The sequence below is a fragment of the Numida meleagris genome, chromosome 2, assembly GCF_002078875.1.
Source record: "Numida meleagris isolate 19003 breed g44 Domestic line chromosome 2, NumMel1.0, whole genome shotgun sequence".
Lineage (NCBI taxonomy): Eukaryota > Metazoa > Chordata > Aves > Galliformes > Numididae > Numida > Numida meleagris.
In genome coordinates, this window is record NC_034410.1 from 5,673,561 (window position 1) to 5,694,140 (window position 20,580).

General features: G+C 43.6%; 1 protein-coding gene across 2 annotated transcripts in view; it reads right to left on the bottom strand.

Moving 5' to 3' along the window:
- Nucleotides 1–20,580, bottom strand: part of PRKAG2 (protein kinase AMP-activated non-catalytic subunit gamma 2) — a 192,066-nt gene that overhangs the window by 114,196 nt on the left and 57,290 nt on the right. For both annotated transcript variants that reach the window (XM_021387825.1, XM_021387826.1), the window contains exons 2-3: nucleotides 15,861–15,932; nucleotides 4,893–5,172 (exon numbers count right to left, since the gene is read on the bottom strand). In XM_021387825.1, coding sequence (XP_021243500.1) covers nucleotides 4,893–5,172; nucleotides 15,861–15,932 — 352 coding nt within the window. The remainder of the gene's footprint in view (nucleotides 1–4,892; nucleotides 5,173–15,860; nucleotides 15,933–20,580) is intronic.

Here is a 20,580-nt window from a genome sequence, read left to right on the forward strand (position 1 = left end):
TGTTTTCTTGCAGTGCAGGTCATCCTCCTGTGTTTACTTGGGATCACCTTAGTTTGCAGTACTGAGAGTGAATTTGTGCCGCTTCTTGTTTCCCTGAGCTTCATACCTGCTCATGCAAACTCACCCAGAGACCAGATGCACTCTCTTTAGGGCTGTGCACTCAGAGCTAGCAGAGCCTAAACAGCCAAAACTCAGTAATGCTTTAGAGCACCGGGCCCTGTTTCTCATAGAATCATAGAATGGCTTGGGTTGGAAGAGACCTCAAGGATCATCAAGTTCCAACTCCCCTGCCATAGGCAGGGCCACCAACCTCCAGATCCAGCTTTAGCCCAGGTTGCCCAGGGCCCCGTTCAACCTGGTCTTGAACATCTCCAGGGATGGAGCATCGACAGCCTCTCTGGGCAGCCTGTGCCAGTGCCTCACCACTTTCTTGGTAATGAACTTCCCCCTGACATCCAATCTAAACCTTCCCTCCTTGAGCTTAAAACCATTCCTTGTCCTGACAGCAATTTATGCAGTGTTGAGCAAGCGTAGGACAAATTGGACAGTAGCTCCTCTACACCAGTGTTGTGGAGTCACTTTTCACAGCATCTCAGAACGCGCTTGGCTTTGGGATGTGCACGGTGGGCAGCAGCGGGTGGAATTGCATTACCATGGCGCCCAGCAGAGCTTCCAAGTGAGCCACCCGCACAACATCACAGCCCAGCTTATTTCATCCAGAATCCATATGCATTTTTCAGCTGTTTAACAGGGCAGTTTTAAGCCAAATTCTCAGACAAAAAGAAATCAAAAAGCTGAGAACTAAAGAAGATCTCGGACAAGGCTCTCAGACAAACAGTTTAATTTTTAGGCAGCCCTATGTGGAGACAGGAGTTGGACTTGATGAGCCCTGTGAATCCCTTCCAGCCCACAATACCCTATGACACCATGATTCTAAATTTCAAGGCGCTTCTACAGAAACCCAACACATAAGGTGCAGACTTGATTTCTCTGTTGTGAAATTCCTGACTGGAAAGGGTTGCACCAGTGGCCAAGCACACATACCCCCAAAAAGGACCACGCTGAGCCCCTGCTGGGAGGGAACGTGGCTGCAGCATCTGCTGCTTTTCAAGGTGGGACACTGGGCACCGATGCCCCCCCCCCAGGTAGTTTGCTCTTACAAAGCTTTCCCTGCAAACAGCTCAGTACATTGTGCAGGAAGGCATCTTTCCCTTCAAGGCAAATAGATTTTGAGGGCAGAGTCATGGGGTTATGGCCAGACGCTGAACTGGGGTAAATCAAAAGGAAAAGACAGAAAGATGAGCTTTATAAATAAAAAAATAAAATATTATTAAATATACTAAACATTAAATATTTATGTACTAATATTATATACTAAATATTAAAGATAAGCAAGTGCTTCAAAATCTTTACCTCAAACTGGAAAACATTTTAACTCTTGTGCCCACAGATCACTTTCTGTTTTAATTTTGTCTTACCTGAACAATTAATATCCTTCCTAAACTGTGTATATTTGAATGGCAAAATACCTTCACTGGGAAAAGAACAGCTACATGGGAAAGAAAACACTGCAAATGCTACACGTAGTCTTTGAAATGAAAACAAGCTAGGAAGAGGTTGCTTCCAAGAAAAACAAGGAATACGCAGAGTAACAGGTTAGTCTGTGTTTTGAACAACGTGTGGGAGGAGGAAGCAGAGGAGAGATGGGGGATGTTATTTACAGCAGAGATGGCATACACTTCCCACACGTACTGCTCCAAGATGATAGGCAAAAGGGGTGTAGGATGGATTCAATTCAGGTAAAGCTGGGAAAAAAAAATCCTTCCTAACCCTGTGGATTTCTATCCAGTGCTTTTTTTCAATTGTAGATTGCCCGTATAAAGTGCAGATTTGCTATAAACCAGGAGGAAAGGCTCCAGTGCAGAATTTCACATATCAGACAAGGCTGGGAGGGATGCCTGGTGGTCTCTAGTTCAACCTCTGCCCAAAGCAGGGCTGTAATTTCTGCTGGGGTGCTCAGAGCCCTGTCTCTGTTGAGTTAGGAAAATCTTCAGGGAAGCAATTTCACATCTCTGCGGTCCCTTGCTCCAATGCTATGTCACCCCCACCAAGAACATTTTTCTTAATGTCTGCCTGCAGCTTCCCTTGCTGTCTCCTGTCCCTTCATTGTGCGCTCCTGAGATGCCCATCTCTGCCTTCTCCATAGCCCCTCACTAGTTAACCAAAGACAGCAAAATGGCTCCTTTTTCTCCTTAGCCCTGTGCTCCAGCCCTTGACCAACCCAGTGTCCTTCACTGGCTCACTCCAGTACATCCCTGTCTCTCATACTGTGGAGCCAAACACTGGAGCCAGCATTGCAGCACTAAGCAAAAGGGAATCACCTCCCTCAGCCAGCTGACAATGCTCCTGCTAATGCAGCCCAGCATGCAAGTGATTTTCATTTTAATTGTGCTAACGCAGTGCCAAGAGCTGATCGGCTGCAAGGGCAGACAAGAACAGCAAGCCCATGTGATTTCAGCGCGCTGTCATTTGCAGAAGAAATAAAGCAGCCTAAGCCCCATTCACTTTTAACACAGCTATCCCAAGCTGCTTGAGAAAATGGGATTTTAATCACAAAGGATGTGACAATTTTGATCAGCCAAGCATTCCAATACCTTGGGAAACGCGAAGCCATGTGTTGCTTTAGCTCTTCTCAGAGCTCTGCAGCACAGCGTCTGCACAGATGTGAGACCTCTGGGCTGAGGAGTCTCTGAGAACTCTTGTTGCCCAGAAAATGCAGCTTAGGATACAGAGACTTTGTTTTGAGCGGGATTTAACCAATAAAGTTAGTGCTTCATGACACATAGGGTTATTCTTTCTTTGCAAAGTAGCAGGATGTAAAAGTTTGCTCTACGAAAAACTAAACAATGCAACAGAAATGTTAACTTTCATAACTTTCCTGGAGTCCTGAAAAGGTTTTGTTCCATACAAATAAAGACAAATCAATTAAATACAGTAAGCCCTAAGAGTGTAACTCATCACCAACCTGTGTTAAGCACATTGTGAATAAACCTGCTTTTATCTGACAGAGTGAGGCACCCGTGTCTGCATGAGTCTCTCCATTAGCGAGCTGAACGATGTGAATGCAGCTGGTACGAACTGCTGTTCTGCAAAAGGCTGCAGAATGGGACAAGTTACAGCTTTCAATACAAATGTTAAGCATCACACCCTTGCAAGAGGCAGTTCCTTCTGCCTTAACAACAAAAGGCCACAAACACCCGACCCCAGCACAGCTCCAGGGTCACGGGGATCTTCTGTTAGCTCAAAAATAGCATGGCCCCATTCCAAGCCCGTTCCTGTGATGTGACCTTATCAAAAGGATTCTGCTGAGCACTGGAAGATTCCTTTATTTAATATTCTGATGTACCTAGCTAGGTTAAAATTTAAACGGCGCTATTTGCTGGGATTACTTTGTTAAAATGTCACAAGATGGCTTTGCTATGCAGTGTGTCTCACTGTTATTCATGCAGCAACGAGCTCTCCTTGTCAGCTTATTGCCTGCACAACATTTAAGCCTATCTGGACTAGCAAAAAGAGCTCAAAAGGACTTTAATTACTATGAGGCTTGAAACAGAGGGGAGCATAAAAAGCGGATTTGAACTTTAAGTAGAGGAGAAAAAATGTCCTTGAATAGAAATGATGCCCGCAGTCCACTTGGAGTCCTCCAGAAGCATTGGATCTTTCAATCTGCTAATGGTGCTTCAGAGAGAGGCAAAGACTGGAACAGATGCAATCTCAACTAAGCTGCAGCAGGACTTCTGGTCAACTAAAAGAAAAATCCACTATGGGTTTGTATAGCTGTGTTCATGCACACTGAAGTAACTAAACAATTATTTGTTCTGATTAAAACCTACATTTTAAAGAGAAATTTTGCCAAAGACAAAGAAGGTGCCTCTTCACAATTTAGAAGTCACAGAAAGCTGTCAATACATTGCAGTAAACATTCAGTCAAACTTGGGTATGTGCATCATTAATTCTGTACCTACATTGTCTCAGAAGATTTGCCAAAAAATTATCTTTAAGCTATTTCTTCTGTTCACAGAAAGGAAAACACACTGTGTTCTGACAAACCAACAACCTCAGTGGCACAAAGTCATTCCTCCCTTTCCCCTATAACCAAATCCTCCTCCTACGGCCACTGTCCCCAAGGCAGAGCAGCCACCACCCTACATAGATTGGCACTGGGAATCTTCATTCAACAAGAAAGTTTTGAAATCAAAGCCTTTTCTCAACCCTCCTCATTTCAGAGTTGTAGAAATGTTGTCTTAGCACATGGGCTGTTGAAGAAGCTTCTATTACAAAGCAGGCACCTGCTCTGAACCATGGAGGTCTACAGTGATTTCATATTGTAGCAGAGTAGCTCAAACACTCCCTCAGTGGTCATTTGATTGGAAACATATTGTTTATTGCTACCTAGTCAAGGCTTCTTTTTCACCCAAAAATGAGACAATTCTCTATGGAGTCTACCAAAGCAAGCCTCCTTGAGTTCTCAAGGCAACGTCCTTTCTGTGCCCATCTCCACTCCAAGCCCCATGACTGCTCCTTTTCCTCTTGAGCCTGGGAGCTGATGTCCAACCAGCCTTGGTGAAACTGCTTGGAAACTGCCTGTGCCACAGAAGCAGGATTTCTAAGCAAAGCTTTGAAGCGTGATTTCCCTCCTCAGCCCTGTGTAGGTGTCCTGGAGAAGTCATTCCCTACTTGCCAGCCAAAACCCCAAAACGCACGGTCAGTGAAAGCGATAACAAACAATTAGCACATGCCTCATCTGCACTTACTTCACTACCGCAGGTAAAGAATGGGCCAAGCCCAGAGGTACTGTGTATCTTCCTGAAATAACATGAGCAATTTCTTACTTTTTCTTGATCTGGAGAAAAACTTGATGCCCCCAGGAGAGGTAGACGGGTTAGAATTGGGGGAGGACTCTTTGGAGGAGGACCTGAAGATCCCACTGAAGCTCATTCGGCGTGGGGAGCGTGGGGGAGACTCCTGGTAGGGGAAGGGGAAGACAGTTTTGGGTGAGCCAGGGCTATGTTTGGATCTCACAGGGGCGGAAACGGGGCTGGAAGGTCGGTTCTGGAGCCCCTTTGAGAAAATGCTTTTTGAAGGACTGCCTGCAGAGTAGCTTCCTTCCACCTGAGGAGGAGACAAAAAGGAAGAAAAAGAGAAATCACCATTAATTCAATTCAATTTGTGCCATTAGGATCTCAGAGCTTGTCTCAACCCAGTCACTCCTGTTTATTCCAGCTGTGGGTTAGCCAGATCTTCCCCAACATCAGCCTGCACTACCACGTAATGTGTGTGTCACTGGGCTCACTGCTGCTAAAAACACCTTTAATTTCACAAAAATTTAAAACCATGTGCATGAACTTTATTATCACACACATACTTCAGGATATCTTACCAGGTTTATTTGCTGCACATTCCCATTCCTTCCCCAGAAAACTGAAAGGTGGGCAGCAATGAGTTTATTAAGGGCAATGAATGACCTCCCTTAAACCAACACAACACCCTGAAGCCTCCATTCTGCATTTAAGCACCAATCTGCAGTACTGAAATGTCCACTGCACAATGTGGCACAGCAGAGAGCACAAGTTCCCAGTGCCAGACTCTGCCATGGGGGTTTCAACTCCAGTCCCAAAATAGAACAATCATTCTAGAGTGGCAATGTTCCAGATAATCAGCCCAGCCTATAGCTTGGGCACGACCTTTCTAACAGCTCTGTCTCTTCAGGGATCTGTGCTGGCTTTCCAGCTAGCATGAATATCTGTGCACAATACAGCACTGCACTGTGCAGGCTCATCTAGAGAAGCGGAGAGAAAAAGCCCAGAAAAACAAACCAAAAAAAAGAAGCAAAGATGAAGTTCTCCCCACACACAATTAACAGAAGCCTACGCAAACCACTGTGGGATTGGCCCAGGCCTGAGCTATATGCAGAGTTTATTTCCTCCTGGATGTACAAAATACTTCTGTGGGATCAAGAATTCTTTTTTAGCTGAGGTCATTTCTCATGAATGACAGGTCCTGTTCCTGGAGATCAAGAGCGGTGGGTTTCAGATCTTCAGTAAAGGTGGAAGCAAAGGCCATGGCTCACATGCGTATGGGCACAACATGCTGCCTTCTGCATGAGGTGTGGTGGGGTTTGAGTCCTTTGCCTGCTTGCTCCTTGCTCCCAATATGCAAAACAAAAGGGATGTAAGTACGTATGGAGCATTAAACAACTACTGTCTGCTAGGTGCACATGGTATGTGTCAGTATAGCTGGGAAGTACGTTGCTGCCAACGTAGGAATGGTAGGGAAATAATACCTTTATTAGAATCATGGAATCATAGAATGTCTTAGGTTGGAAGAGACCTTACGGATCATCTAGTTCCAACCCTTGCCATGGGCTGGCTGCCCCCCACTGGATCAAGCTGCCCAGGGCCCCATCCAACCCGGCCTTGAGCAGCTCCAAGGATGGGGCATCCACGGCTTCTCTGGGCAGCCTGTGCCACTGCCTCACCAACCTCTGAATAAAAGGATGGGCACCAGCAGCCTGGGTCAACAGAAGGAGCATGGAGATGTCTGGAAAGATGCTCAACTGCTTTTCATCCCTGCACATTTATTTTTGATGACATGGAAGAAGAGTCTCAGACGACCTGTCCCTTTGCAGAAGGACTAGAGGAGTAGTTGCAGTCAAGGGGAAATTTTTGGAAAGGATAAATCAATTCTAACTAAAGCACTGGGTACCAAAAGCAACAACAGACTCTTGACGGTATTCATCAGACAAGAAAATGCAGTGTCTCCTTTTCTTCTCTTTTCTTTTTCCACTCTCACTCTTCCATCTTTTAAAAAATAAAGGCACGCTCTTGCTCAATCCATGCCTTGACTTCATTCTGAGTCTCAGTTTGGAGGGACTGGGATCAATATAATGAAACACAAGCCACTATGGCTTGCAACACTCCTTTAGTGCCACTCCACGACCTCTAGCACAATCACCATCTCATGGTGAGTCAAGAAGAATCGAGCACAGTCCCTCAACTGAGACCTGCAATAATTAACACACTGTAAATAAATTAATAAACTTCGCTTTTGTTATGGGTAAATAGCCCCTAAGTGATAACGTTTTTATGAAAGCTTATTAACTTTACTAAAACAGCATCTGTAAATCACCTTAGACTACCTACAGCATTCTCTGCCGAGCTACACAGCCCAGGAAACGACCACGTGGTGCAGCAACACCTCTGCTCACTGCAGTGCAACCAGGTTTGCTGCCAAATCTACCACCTGGAAGTTGGGACCAAGAAGTACGTTTTCTAGTTCATTTTAATCACAATATAAATCTGCCGCTACCTCTGAAATTTCAATTGTTTCCAGGAATGTAATTTCGTTATCATTTTTTTCCTAAATTGACAAGCCATGGAATTTGTAAAGCTAAGAGAAGGACATCCTTCTGGTGCTACCTTTAATATTCCATGCATCTTTTTTGCGTGTTTACTTGGTAATACCAAAACACTGATAGGAGACCCTTCAAAAGTCTCCACTGTCCTCAAATGCTGAAGCACTCCCAGAAACATAAAATGTCAAGAAACGATTTGCCAGATAACATCAGTATTCTCCTGCAAGCACGAGCCAGGCATGGAGCAAATCATTCTCAAATTCTGAGCAGAAGCAGCAGGATGTTTTCATTTACTGCAATCACAACCTGCTACTTTCTCTCCATTGTGCCAGGCAGCTGAATTAGTTAATTGCTAGAGCACCAGGGGCATGCTGCTAAATACACACGTGCACGCTACTAAATTAAAGGAAATTACTACAACAAATTCTTCTCCAGCTGTTCCACACATTAATTACACTCAGGTTACACCCACCGACGAAGAGGATAAACACCTATGATTTTGCTTTGGGAATTATGTCAGTATTTCTTCCTTAGAGTATCATTTGAAGCCAATGGTTGTGAGTGTTCAAAGATGACTGATGTTCATGCATCAGCTGGGGATGCAGAAGAATTTCTGCCGTGGAATAAACCACAGCAACCTATGCAGCATCGGTGCGATGACTGCAGCAGTAGTGCTGGAGGAAGGCTGCACAGCCAGATGGGTCATCAGCCCATTCTTCGTGCGTTCTGGGTTCATTCCCTGAAGCTATGACAGACAGGTGGGCACAAAACTCCCACACGTGCTTCTGAAAAGTAACTGTCCCCCAACCTGAGCTGTAGCAGCAGCAGGAAAAAAAGAACTGCACTCTGTTTTCTGACATGAATAAGACTTTTACACTGATTTGTAATGGTCCAGGAAAACCAGTGATGGGAGAATGAGCAGAAACATGAAACACACCTGTGGATACACACAGTGACATGCCTTGTTTGACCCTGACCGGGTAATTGGGCTTTTGGAAATATGTAGTACAAACACACAATGGAAGCATAATGCAAATCAATGCACAGATAAGTCCTAATCAAACAAATTGAAAAGAAAAATTCTTAAGTATGAAGAATTTTCACCTCAAAACAACAGTGCAACAACACAACTAACAACAAGACATTCTCTGCGTTGGATTGTGCATAACATACACGGGATCCTTGAGCTCTAACCATGGAATCCCTAAACCTTAAAACTGGTGATGCTGGGGAGGCAGAAAAGTCAACTTCTGAGCACAGGTCTACAGGGAACGGAGAAACTAGAATAAAGCTAACTCAGCAGATGGGTAATAGAAGAACACGAGTGCTAGTGCAACCCTACCCATGTCAACGAGTTCCCCAGGGAGGCTGGGCAGCCAAGCAGACACCCACGGTACATTACATGAGCTGCTTTGGTTGTTCAAGGTTAACCCAGTTACCTTACACAGTGCTGAGTAAACACAGCCAAAAATGCTGTAAGACTGCCAGTTTGCATGCTTTGGAGCACAAAAGGATCCTCACTTGGGGGCTAGGGAGAAACTGCTCTGTTTTAGAAACTGAATGATCTTCGGCAGGCTCCTAAAATGTATCTAGAAAATAAAAGCATGAAAATAATGAAAATAAAGCAACAATATGAGAGGTGCCTTAGGCTCCTTTATATCTAGGAGATCTGCTTTCTATTTCTTGAATGAAATGTAAAGTGATAGCTTAGCACCTGCCTGAGCTGGATGGCTCTGGAAGATTCCATCTCGGGAAACAGCATCCTCATAGCTCCTTGGACATCTCACCTGGGTGCACAGCTCTCTCCCTAAATTCCTCTTCCTTTCTCACAGCAATGCACATGAATGGCTCAGAGCCATCCTATGATGGACCAGCAGATCTGTATCTTCATTTCTCATTGTCATTTTCAGCGTACTCCTCAATGACAAAATCCCAGCATAAACCAGACTGCACGTGCCCACCGTGGTTCAGTGGGTACAAGAGTCTGGCTCCACAGCAGGACTGTGCCCAAGCCCATTCTGGACCACGACCCTTTACCTCTCTTATGTACTACTACTCTTGACATATTCCAGGTGAACTACGACGTATCTTGTGTTAGGAATTACGCATCCTGAAGTTCATCCATATTTTCCTGTCCCTTCACCCAGCAGTCTTCCTCTAGATACCAGACCAGCACCTTTCCCTTCAACCGTTTTCTCACCTAACTTGCAGTTCTTCATCTTTACAAGATAGAATTAAGCACATCACATTTAATCACTACCATATGGTAATCTCCAATGCAGTGCACCGAGACCAAACCATTTACACTTCACCACAAACCATTCTCTCATCACTCACACAAAACCCATCTCAGTCCTGCCTCTTCTCACTCACAGACACAAATATTCCCTGCACTGCCCTTTTCCTTCCCATGCTTTGTATTGAAAACCCAATCCCTCCTCTGTTTTGCAAAGGAAAGCCCTCTAGAATCATAGAATCGGCTGGGTTGAAAAGGACCTCAAAGATCATTGAGTTTCAACCCCCCTGCTGAGTGCAGGGCTGCCAACCATTAGACCAGGCTGCCCAGAGCCACATCCAGCCTGGCCTTGAATGCTTCCAGGGATGGGACAGCGATGGGGCAGGGATGGCCTTCTCTATAAGAAACCATTTGTACTGACAACTTAAAATTTAAGGACTTTAACTACTACTTTTACTACTACAAGGAAGGGAAGTGTCCTGCCGAAGAGACGTGGCCAGAAAAACGAATGAGCTGTGCTGAGAAGACTAACCACAAATAGCCAGACTGTGCCTGAGCCAGGGAACCCTGCTTCTGTCCTTGACCCTCGCAGCACCTCACTGCAGCTGTCTCCCCAGGCCTTTCATAGGCACACAGCCTTCCTCAGAGGATGCCCTCATTACGTGCTTCAGGAAACACGAAGATAAGGTACTTCCTTGGATTTCCACTTTTCTTCCAAATTTGGACAAATTCGTCTTTCCTTGGACATGCCATCTTTCCCATTCGGGCAGATCAGCTCCTGCCATGATCCCTTCCTGCCTGCCATGGGACTTATGCAGTTTCGTATCCCCAAAACATCTCCATCTCTGATTCAGTTGCTGTGGAATTTAGATTCATTTTCAGAACAGTTTGAAGAAAAACTTGTCTGGAATACGAATGGGCTCAAGCTAAACTGTCTGAAAGCTTCAAAATGTTTCTGAATTTACATGAAAGTTATTAAACGCCACTGAGCTCTGCTCCTTTTTCTCCAGCTCCAAGTAGTTAGGACACTTTTGAAGCATTTGAGTTTTGTATGCTTTTACAACAGTGAGTTATTTCATCTTTATTTTCCCTCTTCGCTTACAAAAATTCAGAAGGCAAATGACAGAAAGAAATCACCTCCCACCACCCTTGTCAGGGACAGTAAGCACAGTTAAGGACGACACACGAGATAGACGTCTGCACTTATTTCTTGCCCTTTTGCTGAATCTCAACAAAGAATCCCTTTAATAAACTTAATTGGATGATTCCCTTATTATGGTGGAATAAAAGAGCTCACAGAATCACAAGAGCTGACTTCGTTAGACCAAAAGGTAACGAAGGACTTTCTCTCCCGGGCACCATGTGGTTACATTCACCCCCATTAGTTCCCTTGGTTCTGCATAAGCAAGAACAATTGAGATGACAACATGTTTTACAGGATCAGGGATGTCACTTCCCAAAATTAAAGTCCAGTGACACTTCCCAAATTAAAATACAATGGGATGCGGCTGGCTGATCTGGCAGCCTCTGAGAGCCTGGCATGGCTGTAGGGTTGGGATTAAGTTTCCCACAGCAAGCAGGTCTGCTCGAAGGCAGGAGCAGGACAGGAAAGGGAAGAGCAGGGCTGGCTCCAGGCTCCACTTCCTAACCCAAAATGCTTCTGGCAAAGCAGTGTAGGGCTGTGCAGCAGTTGTCACCCATGTCCTCATTCTGAGCCTCACTGCATCCACTGCTGCTGCCCCATGTCTGCCTGGGACACGCTCCTTGTCCTTCCTGCTGAGGCCAGCTCACTGATCACAAAGAAATGGATAATTAAAGGCTGAGGAAAAGGAGATCAAAGGGAGATTTGTTATCCAGTGAAGGAGAAAGGGGGTAAAAATTGGGTATTTTTTGTTTCTCCTTCCTGTTCCACCATTTATGAGTCACTGCACAAAACAAAAACAATGCTGTGAGCAGAACCAGGACAAAGTGCTCATCTGAGCCCATCAGCATCTTCCTGCATTACTGGCAGCAGAACTGTGAGACAATGACAAATGCAATCATAACAAAGTCTATGTTTTGCCCTATTCCTTTGTTTGCGCATCCAAAAACCAAATTAATCCTTCAGCCACGGTGTCACATCCAGAATCCACGTACAGCTGATTATCTACAGCTATTCTCAACATCTTATCAAAGCTTTGTGGCAGACTTTCCAAAAACCAAGTCTGCTCCCAGGTGTAACTGCTCCGTTTGGCCAACCTGAACGAGGCTGTCTGCTTGCAAAATGTGTCTTAGTGACTTAGGTCATTTTGCACTGAAGAGTTTCCTGCTCAGAATTCATTACTTTCTCCACCCTCGTTTTTATATGAACTACAAACCGTATCAGTAATGAGCTTGTATTTCTTTCAAGTCACTGATAAAGTATTATATAGTATGGCAACAGTATGTTTTGTCTGCCTAGAAACAAAATTTTCCACTGATGAGTCCCAACTCCTTTAATCATCCAGGCTTTATTCACTTTACAGGCTCCCATGTCTGTTCAGTATCATTCCACTTCCTTAAATCGAAATGTCCTGTGCTTCTTTTTTATATACACCGGCACCATTGCATTTTCCAACCAAATTTATAATGTCATTGAAAACCCAAATTTGCTCATTAAGAACTGTTTGCCATTAATTCCAATCAAAATGAGTCTATTATAATAGCATCATTACCTATCCAATATTAGACATTTCATTGTTTTACCCAGGAGTAATGTCACGCTGACAAAGCTGCAAATTATCCTAACTGCAGATATTGTAGATATTAACAAAATAATTGCTTTTTTCCAGTCTTTTGCAATCTCATCTCTGCTCCAAGACTTATTCAAAATTAGCACTAGTTGGTCGCAGAAAGCTCTGCCAATCCATTCAGAGCTGTTTTATCAGAGTTGTTTGGCTTTAGCTGTAGCATCTTCCATCTTACCTACGCTTAAGTCATTCATGAGATAGAGTCACCATTGTCACATAAGATAAACATCTCACCCACCTCTTCACCACGCAGAGAACAGTTGATGCATACTTCTTTTTCAAACTTCCATCTATAGCTTATAACAAACATCTTATTTCTGTAAAGTCACGGAATAATGTTATTTTTCAAACTTCCATTCTTTCTCTCCTTCCCTCTTCCATATATAATTTGCTAGCTGCCTCCACATGGGCAGTTTTCTTCTTCTGTTGCTTTCTTCTCTCAGCCATTCACAATTCCAGACTTCGGGCTGAAAGCAGTGGCTATTGGCCTCCTGTAACTTCCACATCTTTTCCTGTAACCTACACTTCAGATGGAAGATCTCTCAGTACTGCAGGCATTAACACTTCTAAAATTGTTAGTGCCATTTTAGTGCATTGAGGCACTCATCCCTGACTGCCACCCTGCCACACCATACCAGAATTGTCCTCTGCTCTCCTGATCCACACCATTCATGATTCTCCAGTTCTCTAAACTCCCCTCTTCTGCTTTATCCAGACTGAGGAAATCTAGTATATTTAATTGCTTCTAAGCTCTGGGTTATTTTCATTTGTACTAATGTATTTAATGACCATGTAAGGTCATTCTTCAAGGATTCAAGCCATTTCTGAAGTCTTAGTTTGAATATGGGGCAATCAGCAATACCAGTTATTCTAGACAAAGCCACCACCACCACGAGTATTAAAGCACTCTGTGAGGCAACGAGAAGTGTCAGAATATCTGCAGTAGAGACAAGAGCTACTGTGCTGCATCACATTGTGCTAAAGATTCTGTGCAAGAGTCTGCAGGGTATTACACTTTGCATTCAACAGAGGAAGGTCAAAACCACCTCTGCGCCCCTCCAGCCATCAGGTCATAAAGGAAATTAGGATACATCAGTTATAATAATAACCATGCCAATGAGAAGTGATTAAGGCTAAACTTCAGGAAATATGTGACACATTCCCACCTCAGTCAAATTATTCCTATGTGAATCTGAACAAGTAATTCCGCACTCAAGTTTCCTGGCTGCAAAATGAGGATTATTGTCACAGGATAATGATTGAAAGGCACTCGCACACTAAAGTGCTGGGGATCCTTGTGAAAAATGTTAATACAATTTCTAAAAGGTTTTCACAAAGATCAGTGGTACTAAATTAATGGCCGATCAGAAAGGCAGGCTGTGAGCTACTCTTCTCTAGCTTGACATATAGCCCAGCTGACAGAAGAGTTAAGTGCAGGAAGAGAGACCTGCCTGATTGATTGCCAGTCTCCAACACTACCTGTGAATGGAAAAGCCATGCTGCTGATGAAATACTGACTTACAGTGAACAGAAGGTACACATCACTGTGATTTCAGACTTGAACAAATGAAACCCATTTTACATGTAGAAGAACAGTAAAACTTGGGAATCTCTTTAGGTAGCCCCAGCAGAACCTGGAACACTTTTAGTTTACATTAAATAAAATACTGCATTCTGATGGGGGTTGTCAATCACTGACTGCAAAGATCCCATCCTTCACATTAAGGAGCAAAAATGCTGTTTATGATGAGATGTGTTGCAGTAGATTTTATCTGATGATCTGTTTCTGACTGGAAGTTGGGCACAGTCAGCTGGTCTTCCACCACTTTGTTGCATGTGTTGAACAGAACTCTTAAGCACGTTAGGGGCAAAAAATGTAGGCCTTACATGCTCAGTCAAAAACGTCAGATAAAGAAACCATTTTGGATGTCAAGCCTCAGTTGCATTGTTATTTCAAAATGAACCACACTTCCACATGCAGAACTTGACCCAAGTTTTGGGGAAAAAAATGGCATTCACTAAGCTCAATGAGGGAAGATTAGATTGGATGTCAGGGGGAAGTTCTTTACCAAGAGAGTGGTGAGGTGCTGGAACAGGCTGCCCAGAGAGTCTGTGGAGGCTCCATCCCTGGAGGCATTCAAGACGGGGTTGGATGGGGCCCTGGGCAACCTGGGCTAGTACCAGATCTGGAGGTTGGTGGCCCTGCCTGTGGCAGGGGTGTTGGAACTTGATGATCCTTGGGGTCCCTTCCAACCCAAGCCATTCTATGATTCTATGAAACTTCAAAAAGGGGGTGACTACTTAAATGTTCTTCCAGTTCTTCTCAAGAAAATCACCCATTAAAAAAGTGTCCCAAGACCGGTAAGAGAAAAAAACAGGCAGTTCATAAATGGTGAAGCAGAACTTGTTAAATGGTATCACAAAATATTACATGTGAGCAAGATCAGCTTTGATATATTTTTTTCTTCAGGATCAAGATTCACGCAGCCTCTTCACCTTTCCTTGGGAAAAATCAAGCTCCAGTTAGAAACACCTGCACTCTTTCAGCATGTCAACATATTGGCCACTTTATCCAGCCCCCCCAAACAACAGCATTTTGGTAACACTGTATTCTAGCTTTGATGGCATCTACAAGAATTCCTCTGTGTTGGTCAGTGACTCCTACAGCCCAATTCTAAAAGGTCCAGTGCAGAAAAGAACAAGGCCAATGTTATAAACATATTCAGTTATTGATGGATTGCAGAAGTTTGTTTTAAACAACTGTCCTCTGCCATGAAGTACAAAGGCATAGAGATGCATGTTGTCAGCAGAGTTAAATTATTATCATTCTAGATGCAGATTAGATTCACTAAGGATATATTTATTGTTTCACCTGCCTTGAACTATAACTGCAGACTCACTGACAAATGGCCTCCCTACAGAAAGGTCCATATCCTTGTAAATATTGCCACAAGTCTGCTGTGCAGCAACAGATGAGCTTTTGAGGATATCTACTGTTGTTCGGAAGGGTATCTCTCGACACCAAGTCTGTAACTCGGTTGGTAGGAGGTCTACATTTAGCAGATCAACTCACACGTCAAAGCTCTGTGAAAATTATGCGGCCAGGAGCCTGAGACACTGTGTTTCTGTAGCAACACTGCAAATTTTGGTAGCTGTTTTCCTGAGAACACAGTAATCCAATATCACTCCATCAAATTACAATGTTATACAACGCATCTGCAGTATCTAAAGGAACCGAGGTTATCATTCTTTACAGGTGATAGCGTTAAGCACTGTCATGATAAGGCCTGCAAAGTCACAGTGTTTACCTGAGAGTATCACTTTCAATGGGTAAATGGCAGGAAAGATTAAAACCCTGACACTTTTCAAAGTCTAATGAATTGTGTTTGTCATCAAGGGACTCGGCAACTACAGTGAAGGTGAAGCTTTGGAAATATCCTACCTTGCGAGAAGCATTTTTGTCTGTGTTCTCCACATCACCGTCCAAGAATGGCATGGCAAAAGAGCTGAGATCCTGATGGCAGAGAGAAAAACAAAGAGATGTATTAATGTCTCCTTCCTTCTATCAGAGCATCCCGTGTCTGTAGCCCACACTTCTACCTCCAAAGTGCCTGCTGCTTTACCCACTGCTGGAAAGAATAACATGGGATCTGACATTTCTCCTTGCATGGCAAGGAGAACAGATTTAAGTAACTTGTGAATAGGGAGCCCTTAGAAGCACTCCCAGTGCATCACCATCAAAAGGCACTCAACATCTGCGCAGCCACAGTGGAAGGTCCCGTGCTGAAAGTTTCAAAGGGAGGTACCCAAATCCCTCTGAAAAATATAGCAGGAAATTACTGTCTAACTATAGCCCCTTGCTCAGCAAACGACCTACGTGGCCTTTAGTGGGGACTGCAGTCTTTCTTTAACGAGTATTTATGGCAATAAACAAAACCCGAATGAGAATATGTCAATGTTCTCAAAATGTGTAATGCATGTAGCAAAGAGGGAGAAAATGCAGATATGTTGTTTGAGGATGGAATCACCAATTCATTTTCACGAGGCAGAGAGGAGCCCCCAGTTCTGTGCCACCAAAGAAAACAAAGCCATAAGAAAAGCGCACACGCTCATCTTTAACTAACAAAAACAAGTTGCAATTATGTTCTACCTCCTGCCGGCTGTTCTGTTTATGCTATCTCGTGCTCCAGCCATGGGATTTTTAGGGCTCCTTTGTAAATGCATAATGAAGTTTTCTGTGTTAGTGTCAAGTTTAGCATCTGTTTGATCAGAAAAGTAGATAATGAGTAACTCTATGAGCACAAGCATGGGCTGTCAGCGCTGTGTGCTGAAGAACTGAGGCTTGGATCCCAAACCTTGATCTCAGAGTCAGGAAAACATGCCCAGTGCAGAACCACTCTGATGCAAAGCATCTCCCACTAAATATAATGATTCAGTGCTTCTCTACCACCACATCTGCATCTCATTTAAAATTGTTCAAAACAAAAAGAAATAGCAATTTCACATAAACCTAATTTGAGATTAAATAGATCTTAATTAAAAATTAGCACCGGCTGGGATGTCTGTAAGGCTTGCTTGCCAAAGGCCTTCAGAATTCAGAACAGCCACGAGTCTAATCACATCACATTGTATAATCATACTAAATCCAAACTATGCTCAAAAATATGTATAATTCAGGCATAATCCTTGCAAGTGTTTGAAAATATTCTAGTTACATAACGAACAACAAAAATAAGGAACAAAATATTGAATTACTGGAAGCGAAGCATGTGGGAGTAAGTCATGCCAAGTTGGAAAGGGAGAAAAAAAAAAAAAGCAGCCCCAGTTGGCCAAACTGGCCTTGAGTCCCTAGGCCACAAACCAAAGCATCCATGACATATCAGTGTGCTCCAAGCTCTTCTCATGCAAATTAAGTGGGAACCATGTACTAAGGCCCAAACCACAAAGCACCAACCGAGCTATATAATGTCACCCTCGTCACCACACATCGACGTGTGTTTCATGTCGAGTTCAGTGGAAATGGAAATGCAAGCAAATACCTCAAAACCAAGAGTTTATTCATTTTAGCTTATGTTTTCACTGTTATCAAGATTTGACAGAGGCTAAGCCAGGCACCACAGGACCTTAAATGCTTCTGTATTCATTTGCTTATTCCTACCATTAATTAAGAGCAAAATGACTTACATGTTCCAAATAAAAAATTAATCGGCCATAAGCAGTGTTTATAAACATTGTTAATAAATGAATTAGTATATTAGTCTTTAATATACTACTGCAAGATTTAAATAATACATCTCTGTGAAGAAGTTTAAGAGCCTAATGGAAAGTTACACAAAAACACATCCCCTCGTGTTTACTTTAATTTAGCCAAAGGATTTACCAACATTTTCCTCTACCCATCTTTGGTAGTGAAGAAGCTGGAATTTTATGTGCGCTAAGTCATTTTCAATGCAATAAATCAAGCAAATAATCTCTTCTGAGCTTCACGTGTTAGCGTCCCTGTATAACTACTTTTTTAATTTGCAGAGGGGAAACCTGCAGCTTGGGAAGGCTGAAGCCTGGGAGGAAAAAGTGGGACATATACCTAGCAATTACGGTTGACAAAGCTGTCCAGGAAACCTGGAACAGCTGGGAATGGAACCATAACTTCACTTTTGAGCAGAAGCTTTCAAAAACAGGAAGAGGTAGGCAGGCAGAATTATTTTCCAGTGAGCTACACTTCAGTTGCCAGTTACAATTCCAAGCTTAAAAGTGGAAACACACTATGTTCTAAAGCCTAAAAGTATCGTGCAACCCACCTGGAGGCTTCATTCTTATTGGTAACTGTTAGATACCATGGAGGTATGCTTTCTTCCTCTGTTTTCAAATGCAGAAATAGGAGATCTCTACTTCTAAGCGGAAAGAACGGGAGCTATACCAGAACCTATCTGGACAGCACAAGACCCCTCTTTGAACACTGGAGAACATTTTAAACAGGATGATAATTTTACTTTGAGTGCTCTGATAACGTCTGTAATTGCTGCTGCTGAATGGATGGATGAAAAGCCGGGCTGCAAACACTGCTCTCTCAGTTCTAACCTGTTGGTTAAGCAAGGCAATATTGGATGCTTGTTTTTTCTTTAAATGTGTCTCTGCAGAAGACAGAACAGATATCTATTTCTTTCTTGTGTTGCTCTTTATTCAGAAGCATACGCAGCTGCAGGGTTGATGATACAATACCTCTTAAAAAAAAAAAAAACAAGATAAGAGCAGTTCCAAATGTGTTGCAAAACACCTGTGGTTCTTCTTTACAGGCCAATGGTGCAGCCCTAGCTCTTACTGTTTATCTGTCTGCTCTGATCTGGTTCCAGCTGATGCACCTATTAGGCTTGCTCTGCCATGAACCTGGGATTTAAACCATTCTTGGACAGCTTTCTCACTCTTAGAAAAAGCTGGTGTGGATATTCTCCAATAGCCCTCTCCAGGGGCTCTCTCTGCTTTGCTTTGTATAAGTGCCCTAGAAAATCACACAGTTCTGGATGGATATTAAAAAACTTTTGCCAAAGGAATCCTTTGATTGCTGGTAGGGGAAGAGACCTTCTCATTTGAGACTGCAGAGCCCTGGCTGAAGAATGAGTGGCATCACTCCCTGCATCCATCAGTTCTGCATCACATCCTTGGATAGAAAACTTCTGTCGGGACCAAAGTTGTCTTCTTGTAAGGAAGAAGGCCACCAGCAACTGCAGCTCCTAGTGGTGCTAACCTGGGGTTAAGGCAATGTTAAGGCTATATTAAGGCCTGTTTTGTAAAATTTGGTTGGTTTCCTGTCATGGTCATGTTCCTCAGCAGGTCCTTCGCATTGCCCAGTGCAGTCTGACTGCCAGACATCAATCCTGCCACCCCCTTAGAAAAAACAAACTCCTGAGCAGTTTGGATTGACTTTACATCCACAAGGCCACTTCAGGTTAATATTCAGACACACGCAGTGCTGCATCATTCCCTCCTGAGCGCTCTTTTCCCTTGGACAGCCCTTACATCAGAATACTTGGAATTATGTGAAAAGAAGAATAAAAATTTTTTAGTCGGTATCTTGGGAAAACAAAACAAAACCCTTTTCTCAGAACTGTTTTGGAGAACAAGGAAGAAAACCACACTTTATGATACAGAAAACAAATATATTGGCTGGCAAAATGTAGCCAAATAGCAACAGGAGCAAGATCTGGTTGGCCAAGCCATTTTTCACCTTTTCCAGCCAGTTTCACTGTTTCTTTCCTTACCAGGGAGAATTCCTGCCAGCAAAGCCTGCCCAGGCACACTGCTCTGGACGCTGCTGCAGCTGGGGACCTCAGTGTCAGAGAAGAGTTTCCAGCAGTTCTGTTGCAGAGGCCACAGGCTTAAGTAACAGACCACTAAAGCCTTGAATCCAGTAAACAACATAGAATAAAAAGGATTCCTTTTTATTATGGTTTTGTTTCAAGGCTATTTTGGCAGCCAGGCTAATAAAGCTTCTCCGTAATAGCTGAAGCTGAGGAGCCAGCCAGGCACTCCGGGGTGTGCAGGGATTGACGAGTCATAGACCCATTTCTGAGGTGTTTTGGGTGGGAGTAAGACATTTTTATGGCCCAAATCAGCAGTTGTCCGGAATTTCAGGAGCGGGTATTAAAAGAGTATTTCACACACAAATCCCTGCTGCCAGCCTTTGCAACTGGCCCTCCAAACACCAGACAAGGCCATGCAACATGCCTGCTGACGTGAAAGCCTGTCTGCGGTGGTGGGTCCCTGCCCCATGGCCATGGCCAAGTCTTCGGCCTGGTTCAGAGGTGGCTCAGTTTGGGATGGCTTCACAGCAACACCGTGGCCTGTTTCTGCTGGAAGGCTGAGCACCTCTGCTGAGCAACTCCAGAGTCCTGGTGTAGGTGCTAGCAGCAGTTCTGAGACATTATTCTCTGTTTCAATAAGTGTTGGGTATGTGCTGGGGTTGCACTGAATTTAAGGACATGAGATGCCTGCCAGACATTGCCATCAATTTGCGCAACATAAATCAGGCAGAAGGTGGCACTTTACTGAGACAGCTTTCCAATACGGGGAGGCAGCTGCTTTAATAAAATAAATAAAACAAGATATCAAGAAATTAAGCAAAGAGTGCTGACAAGACCCCCGATCTCACAAAGCATTGCTAAAAA